Source organism: Panthera onca, chromosome D4, assembly GCF_046562875.1.
Source record: "Panthera onca isolate mPanOnc1 chromosome D4, mPanOnc1 haplotype 2, whole genome shotgun sequence".
Classification (NCBI taxonomy): domain Eukaryota; kingdom Metazoa; phylum Chordata; class Mammalia; order Carnivora; family Felidae; genus Panthera; species Panthera onca.
Genome location: NC_138351.1, coordinates 32,415,597 through 32,432,903, shown reverse-complemented (window position 1 = coordinate 32,432,903; position 17,307 = coordinate 32,415,597). Strand labels below are relative to the sequence as shown.

The window sequence follows — 17,307 nt, the reverse complement described above, 5'->3', positions numbered from 1 at the left end:
TGATTTCCTTTTGTTGTCTGATTGCTGATGCTAGCACTTCCAACACTGTGTTAAACAACAACGGTGAGAGTGGACATCTAGGTCGTGTTCTTGATCTCAGGGGGAAAGCTCTCAGTTTTTCCCCATTGAGGATGATGTTAGCTGTGGGCTTTTCATAAATGGCTTTTATGATGTTTAAGTATGTTCCTTCTACCCCGACTTTCTCAAGGGTTTTTATTAAGAAAGGATGCTGAATTTTTCAAATGCCTTTTCTGCATCGATTGACAGGATCATATGGTTCTTATCTTTTCTTTTATTAATGTGATGTATCACATTGATTGATTTGTGAATGTTGAACCAGCCCTGCAGCCCAGAAATGAATCCTACTTGATCATGGTGAATAATTCTTTTTATATGCTGTTGAATTCGATTTGCTAGTATCTTACTGAGAATTTTTGCATCCATATTCATCAGGGATGTTGGCCTGTAGTTCTCTTTTTTTACTGGGTCTCTGTCTGGTTTAGGAATCAAAGTAATACTGGCTTCATAGAATGAGTCTGGAAGTTTTCCTTCCCTTTCTATTTTTTGGAATAGCTTGAGAAAGATAGGTATTATCTCTGCTTTAAATGTCTGGTAGAATTCCCCAGGGAAGCCATCTGGTCCTGGACTCATATTTGTTGGGAGATTTTTGATAACTGATTGAATTTCTTCGCTGGTTATGGGTCTGTTCAAGCTTTCTATTTCCTCCTGATTGAGTTTTGGAAGTGTGTGGGTGTTTAGGAATGTGTCCATTTCTTCCAGGTCGTCCAGTTTGTTGGCATATAATTTTTCATAGTATTCCCTGATAATTGTTTGTATTTCTGAGGGATTGGTTGTAATAATTCCATTTTCATTCATGATTTTATCTGTTTGGGTCATCTCCCTTTTCTTTTTGAGAAGCCTGGCTAGAGGTTTATCAATTTTGTTTATTTTTTCAAAAAAACCCAACTCTTGGTTTCGTTGATCTGCTCTACAGTTTTTTTAGATTCTATATTGTTTATTTCTGCTCTGATCTTTATTATTTCTCTTCTTCTGCTGGGTTTGGGGTGTGTTTGCTGCTCTGCTTCTATTTCCTTTAGGTGTGGTGTTAGATTCTGTATTTGGGATTTTTCTTGTTTCTTGAGATAGGCCTGGATTGCAATATATTTTCCTCTCAGGACTGCCTTCGCTGCATCCCAAAGCGTTTGGATTATTGTCTTTTCATTTTCGTTTGTTTCCATATATGTTTTAATTTCTTCTCTAATTGCCTGGTTGACCCATTCATTGTTTAGTAGGGTGTTCTTTAACCTGCATGCTTTTGGAGGTTTTCCAGACTTTTTCCTGTGGTTGATTTCAAGCTTCATAGCATTGTGGTATGAAAGTATGCATGGTATGATCTCCATTCTTGTATACTTATGAAGGGCTGTTTTGTGACCCAGTATGTGATCTATCTTGGAGAATATTCCATGTGCACTCGAGAAGAAAGTATATTCTGTTGCTTTGGGATGCAGAGTTCTAAATATATCTGTCAAGTCCATCTGATCCAGTGTATCATTCAGGGTCCTTGTTTCTTTATTGACCGTGTGTCTAGATGATATCCATTGCTGTGAGTCGGGTGTTAAAGTCCCCTGCAATTACCACATTCTTATCAATAAGGTTGCTTATGTTAGTGAGTAATTGTTTTCTATATTTGGGGGCTTCTGTATTCGGTGCATAGACATTTATAATTGTTAGTTCTTCTTGATGGATAGACCCTGTAATTATTATATAATGCCCTTCTTCATCTCTTGTTACAGCCTTTAATTTAATGTCTAGTTTGTCTGATATAAGTATGGCTACTACAGCTTTGTTTTGACTTCCAGTAGCATGATAAATAGTTCTGCATCCCCTCACTGTCAATCTGAAGGTGTCCTTAGGTCAAAAATGAGTCTCTTGTAGACAGGAAATAGATGGGTCTTGTTTTTTTATCCATTCTGATACCCTATGTCTTTTGGTTGGCGCATTTAGTCCATTTACGTTCAGTGTTATTATAGAAAGGTATGTGTTTAGAGTCATTATGATGTCTGTAGGTTTCATGCTTGTAGCCATGTCTCTGGTACTTTGTCTCACAGGATCCCCCTTAGGATCTCTTGTAGGGCTGGTTTAGTGGTGACGAATTCCTTCAGTTTTTGTTTGTTTGGGAAGACCTTTATATCTCCTTCTATTCTAAATGACAGACTTGCTGGATAAAGGATTTTTGGCTTCATATTTTTTCTTTTCATCACATGGAAGATTTCCTGCCATTCCTTTCTGGCCTGCCAAGTTTCAGTAGAGAGATCGATCACGAGTCTTATAGGTCTCCCTTTATGTGTTAGAGCACGTTTATCCCTAGCTGCTTTCAGAATTTTCTCTTTATCCTTATACTTTGCCAGTTTCACTATGATATGTCGTGCAGATGATCGATTCAAGTTACGTCTGAAGGGAGTTCTCTGTGCCTCTTGGATTTCAATGCCTTTTTCCTTCCCCAGATCAGGTACGTTCTCAGCTATGATTTCTTCAAGTACACCTTCAGCACCTTTCCATCTCTCTTCCTCCTCTGGAATACCAATTATGCGTAGATTATTTCTCTTTAGTGCATCACTCAGTTCTCTAATTTTCCCCTCATACTCCTGGATTTTTTTATCTCTCTTCTTCTCAGCTTCTTCTTTTTCCATAACTTTATCTTCTAGTTCACCTATTCTCTCCTCTGCCTCTTTAATCTGGGCTGTGGTCATCTCCATTTTATTTTGCAGCTCGTTAATAGCATTTTTTAGCTCCTCCTGACTGTTCCTTAGTCCCTTGATCTGTAGCAATAGATTCTCTGCTGTCCTCTATACTGTTTTCAAGCCCACCGATTAATTTTATGACTATTATTCTAAATTCACTTTCTGTTATATTTTTTAAATCGTTTTTGATCAGTTCATTAGCTGTGGTTATTTCCTGGAGGTTTTTTTGAGGGGAATTCTTCTGTTTCGTCATTTTGGATAGTCCCTGGAGTGGTGGGGGACTGCGGGGCACTTCCCCTGTGCTGTCTTGAATAACTTGGGTTGGTGGGCGGGGGCTGCAGTCCGACCTGATGTCTGCCCCCAGCCCACCGCTGGGGCCACAGTCAGACTGGTGTGTACTTTCTCTTCCCCTCTCCTAGGGGTGGGATTCACTGTGGGGTGGCGTGGCCATCTTGGCTACTTGCACATTGCCAGGCTTGTGGTGCTGGGGATCTGGCGTATTAGCTGGGGTGGATCGGCAAGGTGCACGGGGGTGGGACGGGCAGGCTCAGCTAGCTTATCCTTCGGAGATCCCCTTCAGGAGGGGCCCTGCGGCACCGGGAGGGAGTCAGACCCGCTGGAGGGATGGAACCACAGAATCACAGCATTTGGTGTTTGCGCAGTGCAAGCCAGTTCCTTGGCAGGAACCGGTTCCCTTTGGGATTTTGGCTGGGGGATGGGCAAGGGAGATGGCGCTGGTGAGCGCCTTTGTTCCCCACCAAGCTGCCCTCTGTCGTCAGGGGCTCAACAACTCTCCCTCCCTTTGTCCTCCAGCTCTCTTGCTCTCCGAGCAGAGCTGTTAACTTATAACCTTCCAGATGTTAAGTCCTGCTTGCTGTCAGAACACACTCCGTCAGGCCCCTCTGTTTTTGCAAGCCAGACTTGGGGGCTCTGCCTTGCCGGCGGGCCACCCCTCTGCCCCGGCTGCATCCTGCCAGTCCCTGTAGCGTGCACCGCCTCTCCATCCTTCCTACCCTCTTCCGTGGACCTCTCATCTATGCTTGGCTCCAGAGAATCCGTTCTGCTAGTCTTCTGGGTTCTGCTAGAAAATTTTCTGGGTTATTTAGGCAGGTGTGGATGTAATCTAAGTGACCCGCAGGACGTGGTGAGCTTAGCATCCTCCTATGCTGCCATCTTCCCAGAATCCTACAGTATCTTATTTAAATCCTTACACCACCTTCTGGTTTAACAGAAACTTTTTATCATTAATTATGATAGCATTAAGTCTTGAAGTGAAATGTAATTAGAACTGGATTCTATGTATGAAGATACAGGATCTCTGCAGTATGTTATTGTAGTATCATGGAATTGTAGACCACAAAGAGACATTACTGATACTTTTCTGAATGTGACTATAATTTGGTAGGTCAAATTTGTCTTAAACCTATAAAGATATCCTCTGCAAGTACTCCATGCCACAGACTCATGTGCAGCAATTTTGTTAGAGTTCTTATTGGCCAAGAGGCTGCTTCTTCAAAAATCAGAATAGTAGTTTCTTAGTTGTTAGCCAAATTTCAACAAAGAAGAAATTTAATGGTGCCAGAATACACACTTGAATTCTGTCTCAGAAAATTATACAAATAGTATCAGGCATTATAGTGTTTATTAAGAAAGTTTTTTCCATTTTAATATTTCTCATAATTTCTCCAATTAGTATTACTAGTTGCTCTACTAACAATTTAATACTAAGCTTATTATTAGGGATGATTTACACTGTTTCTACAGCATTCCAAAGCAGAATATTAGATGTCCATATTAAATTCCAGCAAAATTGTAAGGGAAATCATTTCAGCACCTCTCAGCATTCTCACGGGGAATAAGGTGGTGGTGACTGTTCTGCAGAGAGTTTCTCATAGGCAGGTGGAGCATTGGGAACCTGTGAGAATGAGAAAGGGAGAGTATAGGCTTGGCAACAGTGCGTATGTTCTGGGAGAGGGTAGAGTTAATGGTTAGCATCATAACTATACTACTTCTCTGGACAGAAACTTGTAAGTGTCCACAGGCTTCCCAAAATATAAAAAACTTATTTATACCTGCATTACCTTTGTCAGTTTAAGTCCCAAGCCCTAGCTAGTGAGTTCTTGAACACTGTTTTTAAAGCCACTAATATACATTACATTTATACCACATAGATACATCCTTGTGTATCTTGTGTATCTAAAGGCCAGTGCTATCATCAGTATAGCAAAAATGTGCCAGGCCTTTATTTAATGCTCAAAATTTAGAATTCTAGAGTGTTTTCATGTTACAGGTTGGAAAACTGAGGTTAAGTCACTTGTTCAAGGTCACACAATTTCACAGCAATTTGGCTCCAGAGTCCATTCTCTCCACCATTATGATATACTGCACCTATACCAGTGCACACAATAGAAATAGAGTATACCATATATGAGATTTAAACATTTCTAGTATCCACATTACAAAATAAGAATGAACAGGTAAAATTAATCTTAATTATTTAATCCCACATATCAAAATATCATTTCAACATGTAATTGATATAAAAATCATTAATGAATTATTTATATTTTTTTCTTCATACTAAATCTTTGAAATCTGGTATGTGTTACAGCACATTGTAATTTAAACTACTTTGTTACAAATGCTCCATAGCCACATGTGGCTAGTGGCTACCCTTTTGGACTGCACAGCTCTATACAATTAATAACAGATGATTTTTTTTCTCCCCTAGATGTATCTATATTCAGAACAAGGCAAATATACTAAAAACATAAAACAAAAAAGATATTGTATACAGAACAAACTTCTTCCTTTGGATCTTATACACATAAGATCACTGACCCTAAAAAATCTGAGTAAAAGAGGACATGATTTAAGACAATCTCTGGGCTTCCCCATTTTTATCTTTGTTATTGTGTTTTTTGTTTATTTGTTATGTATTTTGTTTATGTTTTTGTTATGTTTATTATGTTATTACTTATGTTTATATATATATATATGTATATATATATATATATATAACATAAATTTTACCATTGTAATTAACCATTTTTAAGTGTACAGTTCAGGAGCATTATGTATATTCATATTGTCCTTGCTTTTTAAATTGGAATAATTTTATTCATTTGAGTTAAAAACAGCCATACAGAAACACCAAGATATAGGATCTCAACCTACCACAGGTTCACAATTATTCTCTTGAAAAGGCAGCTTGCTATCCTGGTGACCAAACCCCTCACGTGGACATCTCCTTGTTAAGGTACTTCGAGTGCCAGCGTGAATGCTTTTGTCCTGAAATGTGCATGCATGAAGGTCAGTGGTTGAGAAAAAAATAATTGAGTTCAATAAATAAAAGAGAAGGAAGTTGAAATTTTAAGAATGGGTTTTAATCAGGATGCCTGGGTGGCTCAGTTGGTTGAGCACCCAATTCTTGATCTGGGCTCAGGTCATAATCTCTCAGTTTGTGAGATGAAGCCCCATGTCAGGCTCTGTGCTGACAGCACTGAGCCTGCTTGGGATTCTTTCTCTCCTTCTTCCTCTACTTCTCCCCTCACCCTGCCTCTCAAAATAAATAAATAAACTTATAAAAAAAAAAGGAGAATGGGTTTTAATCTTGGTTCTGCCACTTATGTGCAGTGTGTTTCAGGCTAGTAGTCATTTTGCCTGTCTGAATTCTAGTATTTGTGCATCTGTAGTATGACGATAATACCACCTACCTCTCAGAGTTGTAGAAATTAAAACTAAAGGTAAAGCACTTAGTACAGTGCCTGATACCCATTAGTTCGTCAATGAATATTCTTGAAGGGAAAGAGAAAAAGAATCAATCTAAAAAATGAACCTCAGAGAATGATTTTGAGTGGAGGTGGTCAAAGCTAGTGAGGTATCTCAGTGAGAAAAAAACTTTTGAGAAACTTGGCAGCAGGGACACACTGACTATTTCTGCCTTCCCCATAATGACAGCAAAATATCTTTAAAATGCTACAAACACATATGTTGTGGTAGAAATACTGTGGTTGTAGTCTGAGCTTCCAAGTTAAACTGCAACATGATGACTAGTCAAGGAATAAATTATGCACCCTGAGTTATCATGGGGAGGGGTGGGTGAAAGCTTAGTTTGGTGCTTTGCATAGGTTTACAGGGTGATATTCTCCATCCCTACAATAAAATAACAACAAATTGTGCAGGACAGAGAAACATACCCAAGTGGGGACTTCAGGAGTGGTCCACCATAGTGAGGTGGAATATTTCATCACTGACATAGTTTAAAATTACTGGCACATTATGATAATAAAAAGCATAGTTTTAGTTGCTTTTATTTTTGTTAAATTCTCCATAGTGGCAGTTCTCAAATTTTAGCATGCATCAGTATTACCTGACGGCTTGTGAAACCCAGATTGGCAGACCCACATCCAGACTTTCTGACACTAGGGTGAGGCCCATAATGCGCATTTCCAACAAGTTCCCAGGTGACACTGTCAAAACTGATGATCCAGGGTCACATGTAGAACCAGTGCTATGCAGACAATGCGCCTCTTTATTGCCTGCCCCCAGGCAACCCAGCTATATTCAGATCCTTAGAGGAAGCAGGCAGGTAATGCTAAGGGGGAGGAAAGGGGCCAGGTGGGGGCAATAGAAAAGGAGGGAGAGTATCTCATCTAAAGGGACAACCACTATATAGCTGCCAGTTTTTGCTAGATCTCTTGATTTTTAAAAGAAACTGGAAATTGAGATTTTTATGTAACATGCTACTTTTAAATTTTAGTACCTAGTTAAATTTTTTTTTAATACAGTCCCAAACACCAGTGAGCCAAATCTAGCCAGTAGGGCATTAGCAGTATGCATTCTGTGGTACTGGCTGAGAGGGACTGGAACAAGGAGGCTGTGAGGATGTTAGCAGTTCTTCAGCCTTTTCTGCAGACTGTAGCTAATCATTGGGGTCTACTAGGTTGGAAGAGGGCATTAAGGCAGGTTTCTCAGGGAGAAGTGGAGAAGTGTTTGAAATATCAGTGAGATCAGGCCAGACATGGATTGGGCTGATAACTACACAGTCTTCAGACTGTAAAGAAGTAGTTTTCCTAGACTCTAGTCTGAAATTATTATTGATGTTACCCCCTGGAAGGATATATGCGCAAAGGCCCTAATCTTGATGTGAGGATGCAGGAAGTTTCTGCTCCCATCCCCAACTCGCAGCCCACAGATAAGGTATTTAATGCCTTTTCTCCCTTTACCTCAATTATCACTTTTATTCTTTTTCTTCTTTGTAAATCTCTCACCTGCTATAGGATAGGGGCATGATCCACTCCCCTAGTTCACTGCCAATTCTATGCATTTGTACTAAAACTTCAGCATTCGATTTAAAAGGCATCTTCCTGGGGATGCCTGGGTGGCTCAGTCCATTAAGTGTCAGACTCTTGATTGCAGCTCAGGTCATGATTTCACGGTTCGTGGGATCGAGCCCCGCATTGGGCTCTGCACTGACAGTGTGGGACCTGCTTGGGATTCTCCAACCCCATCCCCCACCCCCACCGCCTCTCTCCCTGTCTCTCAAAAATAAATCTTTTTAAAAGGCAGCTTCCTGGGTCCCACCACCAGAGAGGGTCCCAGAATCTGCATTTTAGCAAGAGCCCCAGTGCAGGGGCCCCTGATCAAGCATTGAGAAACACAAGTGAAACATGAGTGTCAACTGAGCTGTAGCAGGGGCCTTGAAATTCTCCAAGAAATTATCCAAGAATCAAAAAGCATTTTGTCCTAAACTTTCAAGTGAAAGGTAAAGTTGGTAAATACAAAAACAACTTCCATCCCTTTATAAATCATTTTCCTGCAGAAACAAGCTGCAAAAAGCACTCTTTTCTTTCAAAAGATGTTTTTCAGGGCTAAAGGGAGTTGTGAGTCAATGGAGACACTTTAGGAGATCTTAATTCCAACCAACCATGCTACCATTCTATGGTCAATGGAAGTGGGAAAGTAAACATTTCAAAGCTTAAAGCAGGTTGGTAAAGGTGGAGTAACTTAGCTACCTGAAGCTTGCATTTATTGTCATTTATGTCCTTTGGTTTCAAAATGAAAAAAAAAAAAAAAAAAGAAGAATCACTGAAGAGAGGCAGGGAGGATTTATTTAGTGAACTATTTTACATAATTTTGCCTAAATTTCTTAGACTACTGATCCCCAATCCAGCTTTTCAGGAAATATGAAAGTCTCAAAACAAGATTTTAATATTAATTTAAAAAGTAGGGGGCACCTGGGTGGCTTAGTCGGTTAAGTGTCTGACTTCACCTCAGGTCATGATCTCATGACTCATGGGTTTGAGCCCCACATCAGGGTCTGTGCTGACAGCTCAGAGCCTGGAGTCTGCTTTGGATTGTGTCTTCCTCTCTCTCTGACCCTCTCCTACTCATGCTCTGTCTCTCTTTCTCTCTCAAAAATAAAAATAAACATTAAAAAAAATAAATGACAGCATTTTTTAGGTGCCACAGGAACCAGAAAACTTAAACACAGCTCCATCTCACAAAAATTCCAGAAACTCTACAAATCACTGATCTAGTAAGGTTGAACTTAAACCTTACTAAGCAAAATGTTCACAGTGTCTGAGCTTATGACATTAAAGACTCTCTGTTATGGTTTAATTGAGTTTAAGATGGGAGTGTTGAATCAGGAAGGAAAAAAATCATTGTATTTTTGTCCAGTGGCATCAAGCCAGTTAGGAAATGGTTGTCAACATATTGAATTTGTAGAGCTTTTACTCCTTGAAAGACTTAAATCATTGTGTGTTTTTATATACAAATATAGAATTAAATAAACATATGGAAGAAAATATATATTAAATAAAAACTGATATATATCACATTATATCACATGTGCCTAGGTGTAGAATACAGTAAATGAGGCTCAGAGAAGTTAAAATCTAAGGTCATCAAGCGAGTCAATGACAGACAATGAGACCAAATCCTGATGCCATACAATTGGGTGACTGCTATGGGCCAGGCACTGGAGGTACCAAGATGAGTAAGAAATATTCTCTGTTCCAAGACATAAATGGAGGAAGGATAAGGGGTGGAGGAGGCAAAAATAAATAAATAACCAATTGCAAAGCAATATTAACTCTGTACTAGAGGCACAAATGGAATTCTGTGGCAGAGAGCAAAGTCCCTTCCTAATCTGTTGTGAACAGCCACAGAGAAGTGTCATATGAACACAAGGTCCATCCCTAATCTCCTAAGCCAAGGCTTTCCTATGGTACTTGGTTTGGGATCTTATTCAGACTCATAAACTTCCTTCTTTCCACTAAATGTCAACACACGGGAGGGCTACTACTGCTCAGTGGCCGTGTTGGCCCCCAAACTTGCACTGTATGTCATGATTTGTATTTGGACACTCTGGCAAGATGGGCATTAGGGCAAGGGGCACATGGGACTGCCCAAGCTTCCTGGCAAGGAGAATTCAAAGCTATACCTGTTATCTTCCCCTTCCCTTCTTCAGACTGCCAAGCTCCAAACCCCACCCTCACAACCGTCCTCTCTGTCATAGAACCTTTTCTTCTAAATGAAGTGTTTGCTGAATGAGGAACGGGACATTCCAACATCTTTTGTAAAGATAATTTTTTCCATTATGTATCAACCCAGAAGTTTTCAGATGTGTAATAATAAAGGGAGAAATGGAGAGAAGTGTGGAGGGACAGAAAAAGAGAGGGTGGAGGAGGAAAGAGAGAAGGAAGAAGGGGGAAGGGAGAGAGAAATTGCAACTTTCCTTTCATTTCATTGCTCACTATGGAGAGAGCCTTTGGATGCTTAAAGCTAAAGTGCTACTTGGCTTTTAAGTGAGACCTGTAGTTCTAATTGTTTAAGATTCAATTGATGTTTCCTATGTGTGGAAGACACTACTGCCCCAAGACTGGTCTGTGTAATTTGTTAGCTTCCTGTTCATGTGGGTAAAGAAGAAAAAATTCTGTCAAAACTACATTGGTCATCAAACGACAATGGGCTCTGTTAAAAACCCAGCGGTCCTTTGTGCTGCTGAGGGGTGGATGGTTTCCTCATTGTACTTATGGCTGTATAGGTCCTAGGCATGCTGAATTGCTTGGTATAACAGAGTTAGAAGAACCTGGAACTCCCAGGCGAGGCAGCAAGCTGAGATGAGCAAGCCACTAAGTTGAAGAACAGAACCAGTGAGAATTCCCAGAAGGATTGATAAGATCTGGAGGATCTCACATGCCATTGTTTGCTGTGCAAGAGTATCAGGACCTCTATCCTTGCACCACACAAACTATCAGTGCTCAGCTACATACACAGCCAAGTACTCAGGTTTGCTGTGAATCAAATCACTGAGATGAGCCAAGTTTCTGGTTGGGGTTCATGCCTAGGTAGAAGCAAAGAAGACTTGAAAGAAGTATAGAGAAAGACTCATCAGAACCAGAGAGAAGAGCTAGAGGTGATCATGAGAATGTTATCTCATTCCCCAGAAATTCAAAGAAAGAAAGGGAAGGGTATCCTGGATCCAGAGGGATTCCAGCAGTGGAAACTTTACTAACCCTCAAGCTTCTGTATCCACTTCGTCTTCTACAATACCAGCAGCCAATGAGCAGCAAAATTCCCAGGACTACTGTCAGGATTCCAATCCCTGCAGCCCTGGCCCAAGAGATAGACAAATCCATCTGGGTACAGAAACCTCGCTCCAGATTGCGATGAACATGCATCAATCTTCAATCTTCACAGGAGTTTTTCCAGCCCAGAGCAACACCTCCCAGCCCCCAAGTAGTTTCCTACCCCATGCCACACTGAACGCTCACCAGGCCTCTAGCATCTGTAACCAGGAACAGGAACTTCTTTAGGAGTCTCTCAGGTGTGTGCCCACAGAAATAGGGCTAACTGGCATGGCCTAAGCACCCAAGTTCCAGACACAAGAAGTGCAGTAGCAACTGACCCTTACATGAACAAAGTATTTACTGAGACTGAGTTATCTTTTCTTTCCATCAGGACTTATTTAAAACATTTTCCCCAACTATTAGTCCAGAAAAAGTATTGATAATTAACATTGACTCAAGACCTACTCTAAGCCGGATGCCATGATGAACATTGTACATATACTAGATTATTTAATTCTTACAACAATCCTGCAAAGGAGACATCACCTATCATCCCCATTTCACAGATGAGGAAATAGATTTAGAGGTGAAGTGCCTTGCTGATGGTCATACAGAGGGTAGCACAAGATGGAGCCAGGATTTAAACCTGAGTTTATCTCATTTGTGTTTGTGTCTTTTCTGACCCAAACTCACCCCCTTATTCCTTGTGCATGACTAATAAATTCATGTTCAAAGATTCAGCACCACCCACCCCTCCCAGGATGATGGCAACCAATCCTGTCTTCTCTTATACACAGCCCTGCAGTGGTAATCAGCAGTGTGCTTACCTGTCTCTTCTAGGAGAGGAGGTCCCAAAGGAGTTTTTTGGTTTTTGGTTTATGTTTTAATTTGTTTCCTCAGTGCCTAGAAAGTGTCAGGCACATTGGTGTTTCAAAAAAATATTTCTTGAAGATGGATGGATGGATGGATGGATGGATGGATGGATGGCTAAGTGGACAGTTGGATGGATGGTCAAATTAATAAAAAATGAACAAATGAATTATGAGTGATTACAAATTCACATCTGCAAAATGAATGAACCATTGAATGCTCTTTTAAGGTAACTATTTATAAATATGTGGATTTGGGGCATAATGCTAGCCCCAACATCATTATTTTTACTCATTTACAATTGGAACTGAAGACCTGAAATACCATCTTTAAAGATTCATCTTTCCTTTGTCCTAAAAGCTTAATATTCTGTTACTTTCACCTCTTGTGGGTCATTGACACTCTAGTGAGAACGAGGGGATCTGCGACTTTCCACAGAGCAGGTTTTGATTGGGGATAGAGAAAAGATAGTGAAGAGGAGAAAGTATTTAAAGCAGCCACTGAGGACTTAGGGCTGGCACATTCTGACTGAAGGGGTGGAAGTAGGGCTTGTTGGATTTAAAGGTCCCCAAGACTGTAACTATTGCATGGGGATGCCAGAGCCTAGCCCAGCTGTTAGGATATGTGTCTCATGTTTATACTCCATTACACAAGATGCTATCTGGCCTCTGCTTGCTTCAGGAATCCAGTTTAGAATCACCAAACACTGAACCAGATGGGTCAGTGCTTACTGCTTACTCTGTTCTCACCTAAGTGACCTGGAAAAGATATTTTAGAATTGAGCTGGGACTAGAGCCCAGGGGATGCTGAGACAAGCAACCTTATCTCTCCAGACTGCTTGGCTGCCAAGTCAGAGATGCCAGCTGGCTTGACTTTGGAGTCAAGAGACTCTAAAGATGTTCAATAAGAACCTCCCAGCTGGCCAGGCATGGGTTATTAAAAGATATAACAAGGAGGCTCAGTGCTGGGGAGAACTGTCTGAGCTGAACCTAGAGCAAACCTGTAGCTTCACTAAGAATGGAACTTCACTAAGATTGTAGCAGGATGCAATCTGGGCATCTAAGCCAACCTTTTGAGCCCTGTGTCCAGTGGCCCATGGGAAGCATTAGTTACCACAGAGGCCCTGGAAACAATGACTGAGGCTGTGCTTTCCCTGTATAACACTGTCAATTAGGTGGCATCGGCCTGATTTTCTACATCATAGCATGATCAAAGTGGAGAGTGCTGTGACTTGCTAAAGAAAGGCTCTGCAGAGCTGGGTGATTTATAGGAGATTGAGCATCTGAATGTAAATCAAGATATAGCTGAGGCTTCTCCTGGACAGAAGCCCTGTAACATCTACCTGACCACCTCCTTCTCAAGGCTGCTGAGGCATTAAGTCTATTCTGTCCATCTCTAAACAGGATGGATGACAGTGCTGGATAAAAACTCTGACCTAATTATGCAGGCCAGTCCACCTATTTTGTGGATCATGAAGCTGAGACCTACCAAGATTCATCAACATCACCACCAGGTTAGTGGCTTCTCTGCCATTCATTGAGCACTGATTTGTGCCATGCATTGTGCTAAGCACCCCACATATAGACTTTTATTTCATCCTCACAATAGTCCTCCGAAGTAGATATGATGTTCATGTCACAGCTGATATCCCTAACATTTTAAGGTGGTAAAATGCCCAAGGCTGCACAACTAGTAAGTGAAAAAACCAGCATTCACAGTGACTGGCCTAAGATATCCAAGCAGTGCCTTTCCTTCTATATCATTCTTTCCTGCCATATCACCCTTTCCTGAAATGAAGCTTTCACAAGAAGCATTCAGTGGGTTCTCATGACTGAAGGCAGATGATTTAATTCTTAGCATGCTTGTGCTCTAATTTCACCCACCAAGTCTGTGGTCATCCCCTTGGACATCTTGACACAGACAGAGCTCTGTTTCACTTCTTTATGCACAGTCACATTGCATTTACACACATCCAGTGACTGATACAGTAGTGGAAAACATCAGGATATGCCAGACACACCAAAAGAATCCACTACTCAGCTGGGCAGGGCTCTCTAGAGTGTCATTCAAATGCCTCCTGCAGCAGAGTCACATGAGATGCTTGTTAAAGTGCCAACTCTGTGCCCCTACCCCCAGACCTATGAAATCAGCCTCTCTAGTGGCACTGACTGGAAAACTGCAGTTTAAAACCTCCATAAATTACTTATGCCCTTTCAACTGAGAGAACCCCTCAACCTCTCTTTCCTGACGTTTCACAGTGATACAGTTTGTTAAATCATTATACAGAAGCTGAAACAATATCCTACCTAATATGTGTACCCCCCAAATACCCCAAAGAGTGTATTTTTGCTCTTCAGACATTTTTTCAGAAGATCTCCCCATCCCAGTTCCCCACTGACCATGCAGGAATGTTAGAGAATCCCACTAGAGTCTTCTAAGGAAATGCTCCCAGCCTAAATTCTTCCTCAGTCCCTTTAATGGATTCTACATCTTGCTTGCCCCTGCTAGTTCACTCTAATAAAGATTTTTAAATAGTTCTTTTCCAAGGGAGAGCAAGTTTTCAGTAACTTCTGAACTTAAGAGGTAGTCCAAATAAAAACCTGGTACCATTTTTTTCCTGTTGGAGTCTCCACTCAGAGGGTGTAAACTGACCTCCCACCAATCTTGCCCACTCTAGTACATGTAGAGTGTGTCCCAGGAGACTGTCATCCCGTTACAGCACTTATGTTTGCTAAAATTATTCTTGAACCTAATTATCCAAAAGACTGTAATATTTTTCCAAAGACAAGGATAGTGTCTTGGACTGATTATGCATTGCCTAGCACTTAGAAATACTGAATCATATAAATACTTATTTTTAATTAATTCATAATATCAAACAGCTTTCCTTAGGATAAATTATGATGCAGAATTATAACCACCATCTTCACCCTGGAGTCAGTCTGCAGTTGGAGTCGCACATACTTGCCCTTCATTCTCACTAGCTCTTTGGCAACTCGCCTTTGTTCTGTCTGCAGACCATCTCTAGGAGCCTGAGTGGGTTAGACATAACAAGGTTTGAGGAAAGTGTCATCTTGCATCCAGACGTTTTCCATCCAGGGAACCTGTAGTGAAAACCTAATAGCCAAGGATACAGAAAAATAAATGCCAAGATCCAACTGATTATCATTCCTGTTTCCTTGCCTGTTTGGCCTCAGAGAAGCTTGACTGAGTCCCTTGTAGGATCATGGGGGTTCCTCACCTCATTATCAGGGTTTTTACTCTCTGCAGAAATGAACACTAGAGAGATTTACTGACAAGCAGGTGCTGGTAGAAATCAGCAGGCTGTGTCAGCAAATGGCAAACTAGAAACCCCCCTAGGTTCAGTTTTGAACTTACTCTTCAGTTGTGATGTAGGAGTGGTTGTGCCCCTTCTTGGGGTAGCCAAGGATGAAGTAAGCCTCTTCTTTTGGCATCTTATGGGCACAGTTCGCAGGATACCTGTAGCAGGGGCACACAGGCATCATTTAATGCATCCAGAGCATCTCACTCAGCACTTCATAAAGATCCAAAAGACATTCTCTCCGGGTAGACATTGATAATACCCAGGACCCTCTGGTTTCTCTCTGGGAAAGGATTTGTACTTGCTTTTTTCATTGATATCAAGTGGAGATTGCTCAAGGTTCTAACCACTTCTACCAACTGAAACTTAAGTTCAAAGAAGAAACTACAAACAAAAGCAAACAACAACAACAAACTTTGAGTTATTATTCTGGGGGGAAATGCTCTTCATTTGCCTTCAATGTGACTCTATACCATAAGCTTGTAGAGAAACAAAATTCATTTTTATTTATTCCCTACTTTCCTTGGCACAAAACTGGTTAATAAAAGGAGTTCTCTCCAAAGGTATTAATTTCATTTCAATCTTTGGCCAAATAGATGGTTATGATGACATGAATATGTGGCTGAACACAGCATCCTCTTTCTCCTTCATTCAAGTCTCAGGAATAGGGCTTAAATCTGTTTGTGTATATGTCTTATAATGATATATATTTTAATACACAATTTTAAGCCATAATACAAACAAATAGACAAAAGCTCATGAACTATGGAAGTCATGATTAAAGTGTGCTGGTTGGAAACCAACAGTGGTTTCTCTTCTCTCCTTGCTATTATATGTATTTTTCTTCCCTCTTATTCTTATGAATTTCAAAGGTCTGATAATAGAGTTATATTAATGAGCCTGCTTAAAATAGTAGGAGAGAAGTGGGAGAACAGAGGGGGAATTCACCACATGAACACCTTACACTGGGGCATTTTGTGCGTAATTTTTCCTTCCCAATTGTAGGAAAGAAATTATAGTTGAACTCATGATCATCTCAGGTAAATAATGTAGGGGTGAGCCCTGTGCTCAAAATTACAGATACAAAACTTGATTCTGCATTAAATTGTTTTTGTAAATCTATGTAAACCTCTGCAAACAGTATAGGGACAACAAATGTACCTCATCTCATCTCACTCAAACCAAGAGAAGCAGTCTTTCAAATGACAAGAGAATACACACACAGAATCAAAATCAGGATGTAGCCTGAATGATTGCTTTACCTGGCTCTCTTCTTTGCTTTTTGGCAGTCTAGAAACAGGACCTAGGAAGAAACTTCATGAGCCCTCAGTAGCTGAAGACTTACATGAACTGAGGAGAAATTTCGCTGACAGCCAAGCATCAGGGAAGCAACGAAGGAGGGCAAAGGAGCCCACCATAATCCCCCAAAACCTGTTCTCTTGGGCAAAAACAATGGGTGAGAAGGCCATGCTCTTACCTTCCTGGATGGGATTGTTCTGTCTGCTGGCTTGCCCTGTGTGTGAAGATTGCTTCTCTGACTCTTAATCTTTTAAATTTCTTTTCCTGATCTCCAGTCCCATGTTAGTCATGAGTTTGGATTTCTGACAGGGTTGCCTGTGATTGCTTAATTGGCATGAAAGAAACTGACTTCATTCCTCTCCTCAAAAAGTCATTGCTCACTGTGGCTTCTGTTTTCTCCAATCTCAAGATTTCCTTTTAGGGAAGCCACTTATTTTATTTGTTTTTTTGTTTATTATTTAACATGTTTCTTTTTAATGTTTATTTATTTTTGAGA

At 40.7% G+C, this 17,307-nt stretch overlaps 1 protein-coding gene across 1 annotated transcript; it reads right to left on the bottom strand.

Moving 5' to 3' along the window:
- Positions 1-4,371: 4,371 nt before the first annotated feature.
- On the bottom strand, positions 4,372-17,071 carry MLANA (melan-A). Its single transcript, XM_060609836.1, has 5 exons — positions 16,990-17,071; positions 15,569-15,670; positions 11,267-11,363; positions 5,919-6,032; positions 4,372-4,656 (listed from the first exon to the last, which is right to left on the bottom strand). The coding sequence occupies exons 2-5, from the start codon at positions 15,643-15,645 to the stop codon at positions 4,588-4,590; spliced, it is 357 nt and encodes a 118-aa protein (XP_060465819.1). The 5' UTR covers positions 15,646-15,670; positions 16,990-17,071; the 3' UTR covers positions 4,372-4,587.
- Between the last annotated feature and the right edge of the window lie 236 nt (positions 17,072-17,307).

Bases quoted from the DNA above. Each gene is read 5' to 3' on its own strand.
- MLANA (XM_060609836.1), bottom strand. From the start codon at position 15,645: ATGCCAAAAGAAGAGGCTTACTTCATCCTTGGCTACCCCAAGAAGGGG. The intron at 11,364-15,568 runs GTAAGTTCAAAA...CTCTTGGGCCAG, and splicing joins TCCTACATCACAACTGAAGA to GGCTGCAGGGATTGGAATCC. The intron at 4,657-5,918 runs GTAGGTTGAGAT...TCATTCTCACAG, and splicing joins AGAATAATTGTGAACCTGTG to GTTCCCAATGCTCCACCTGC.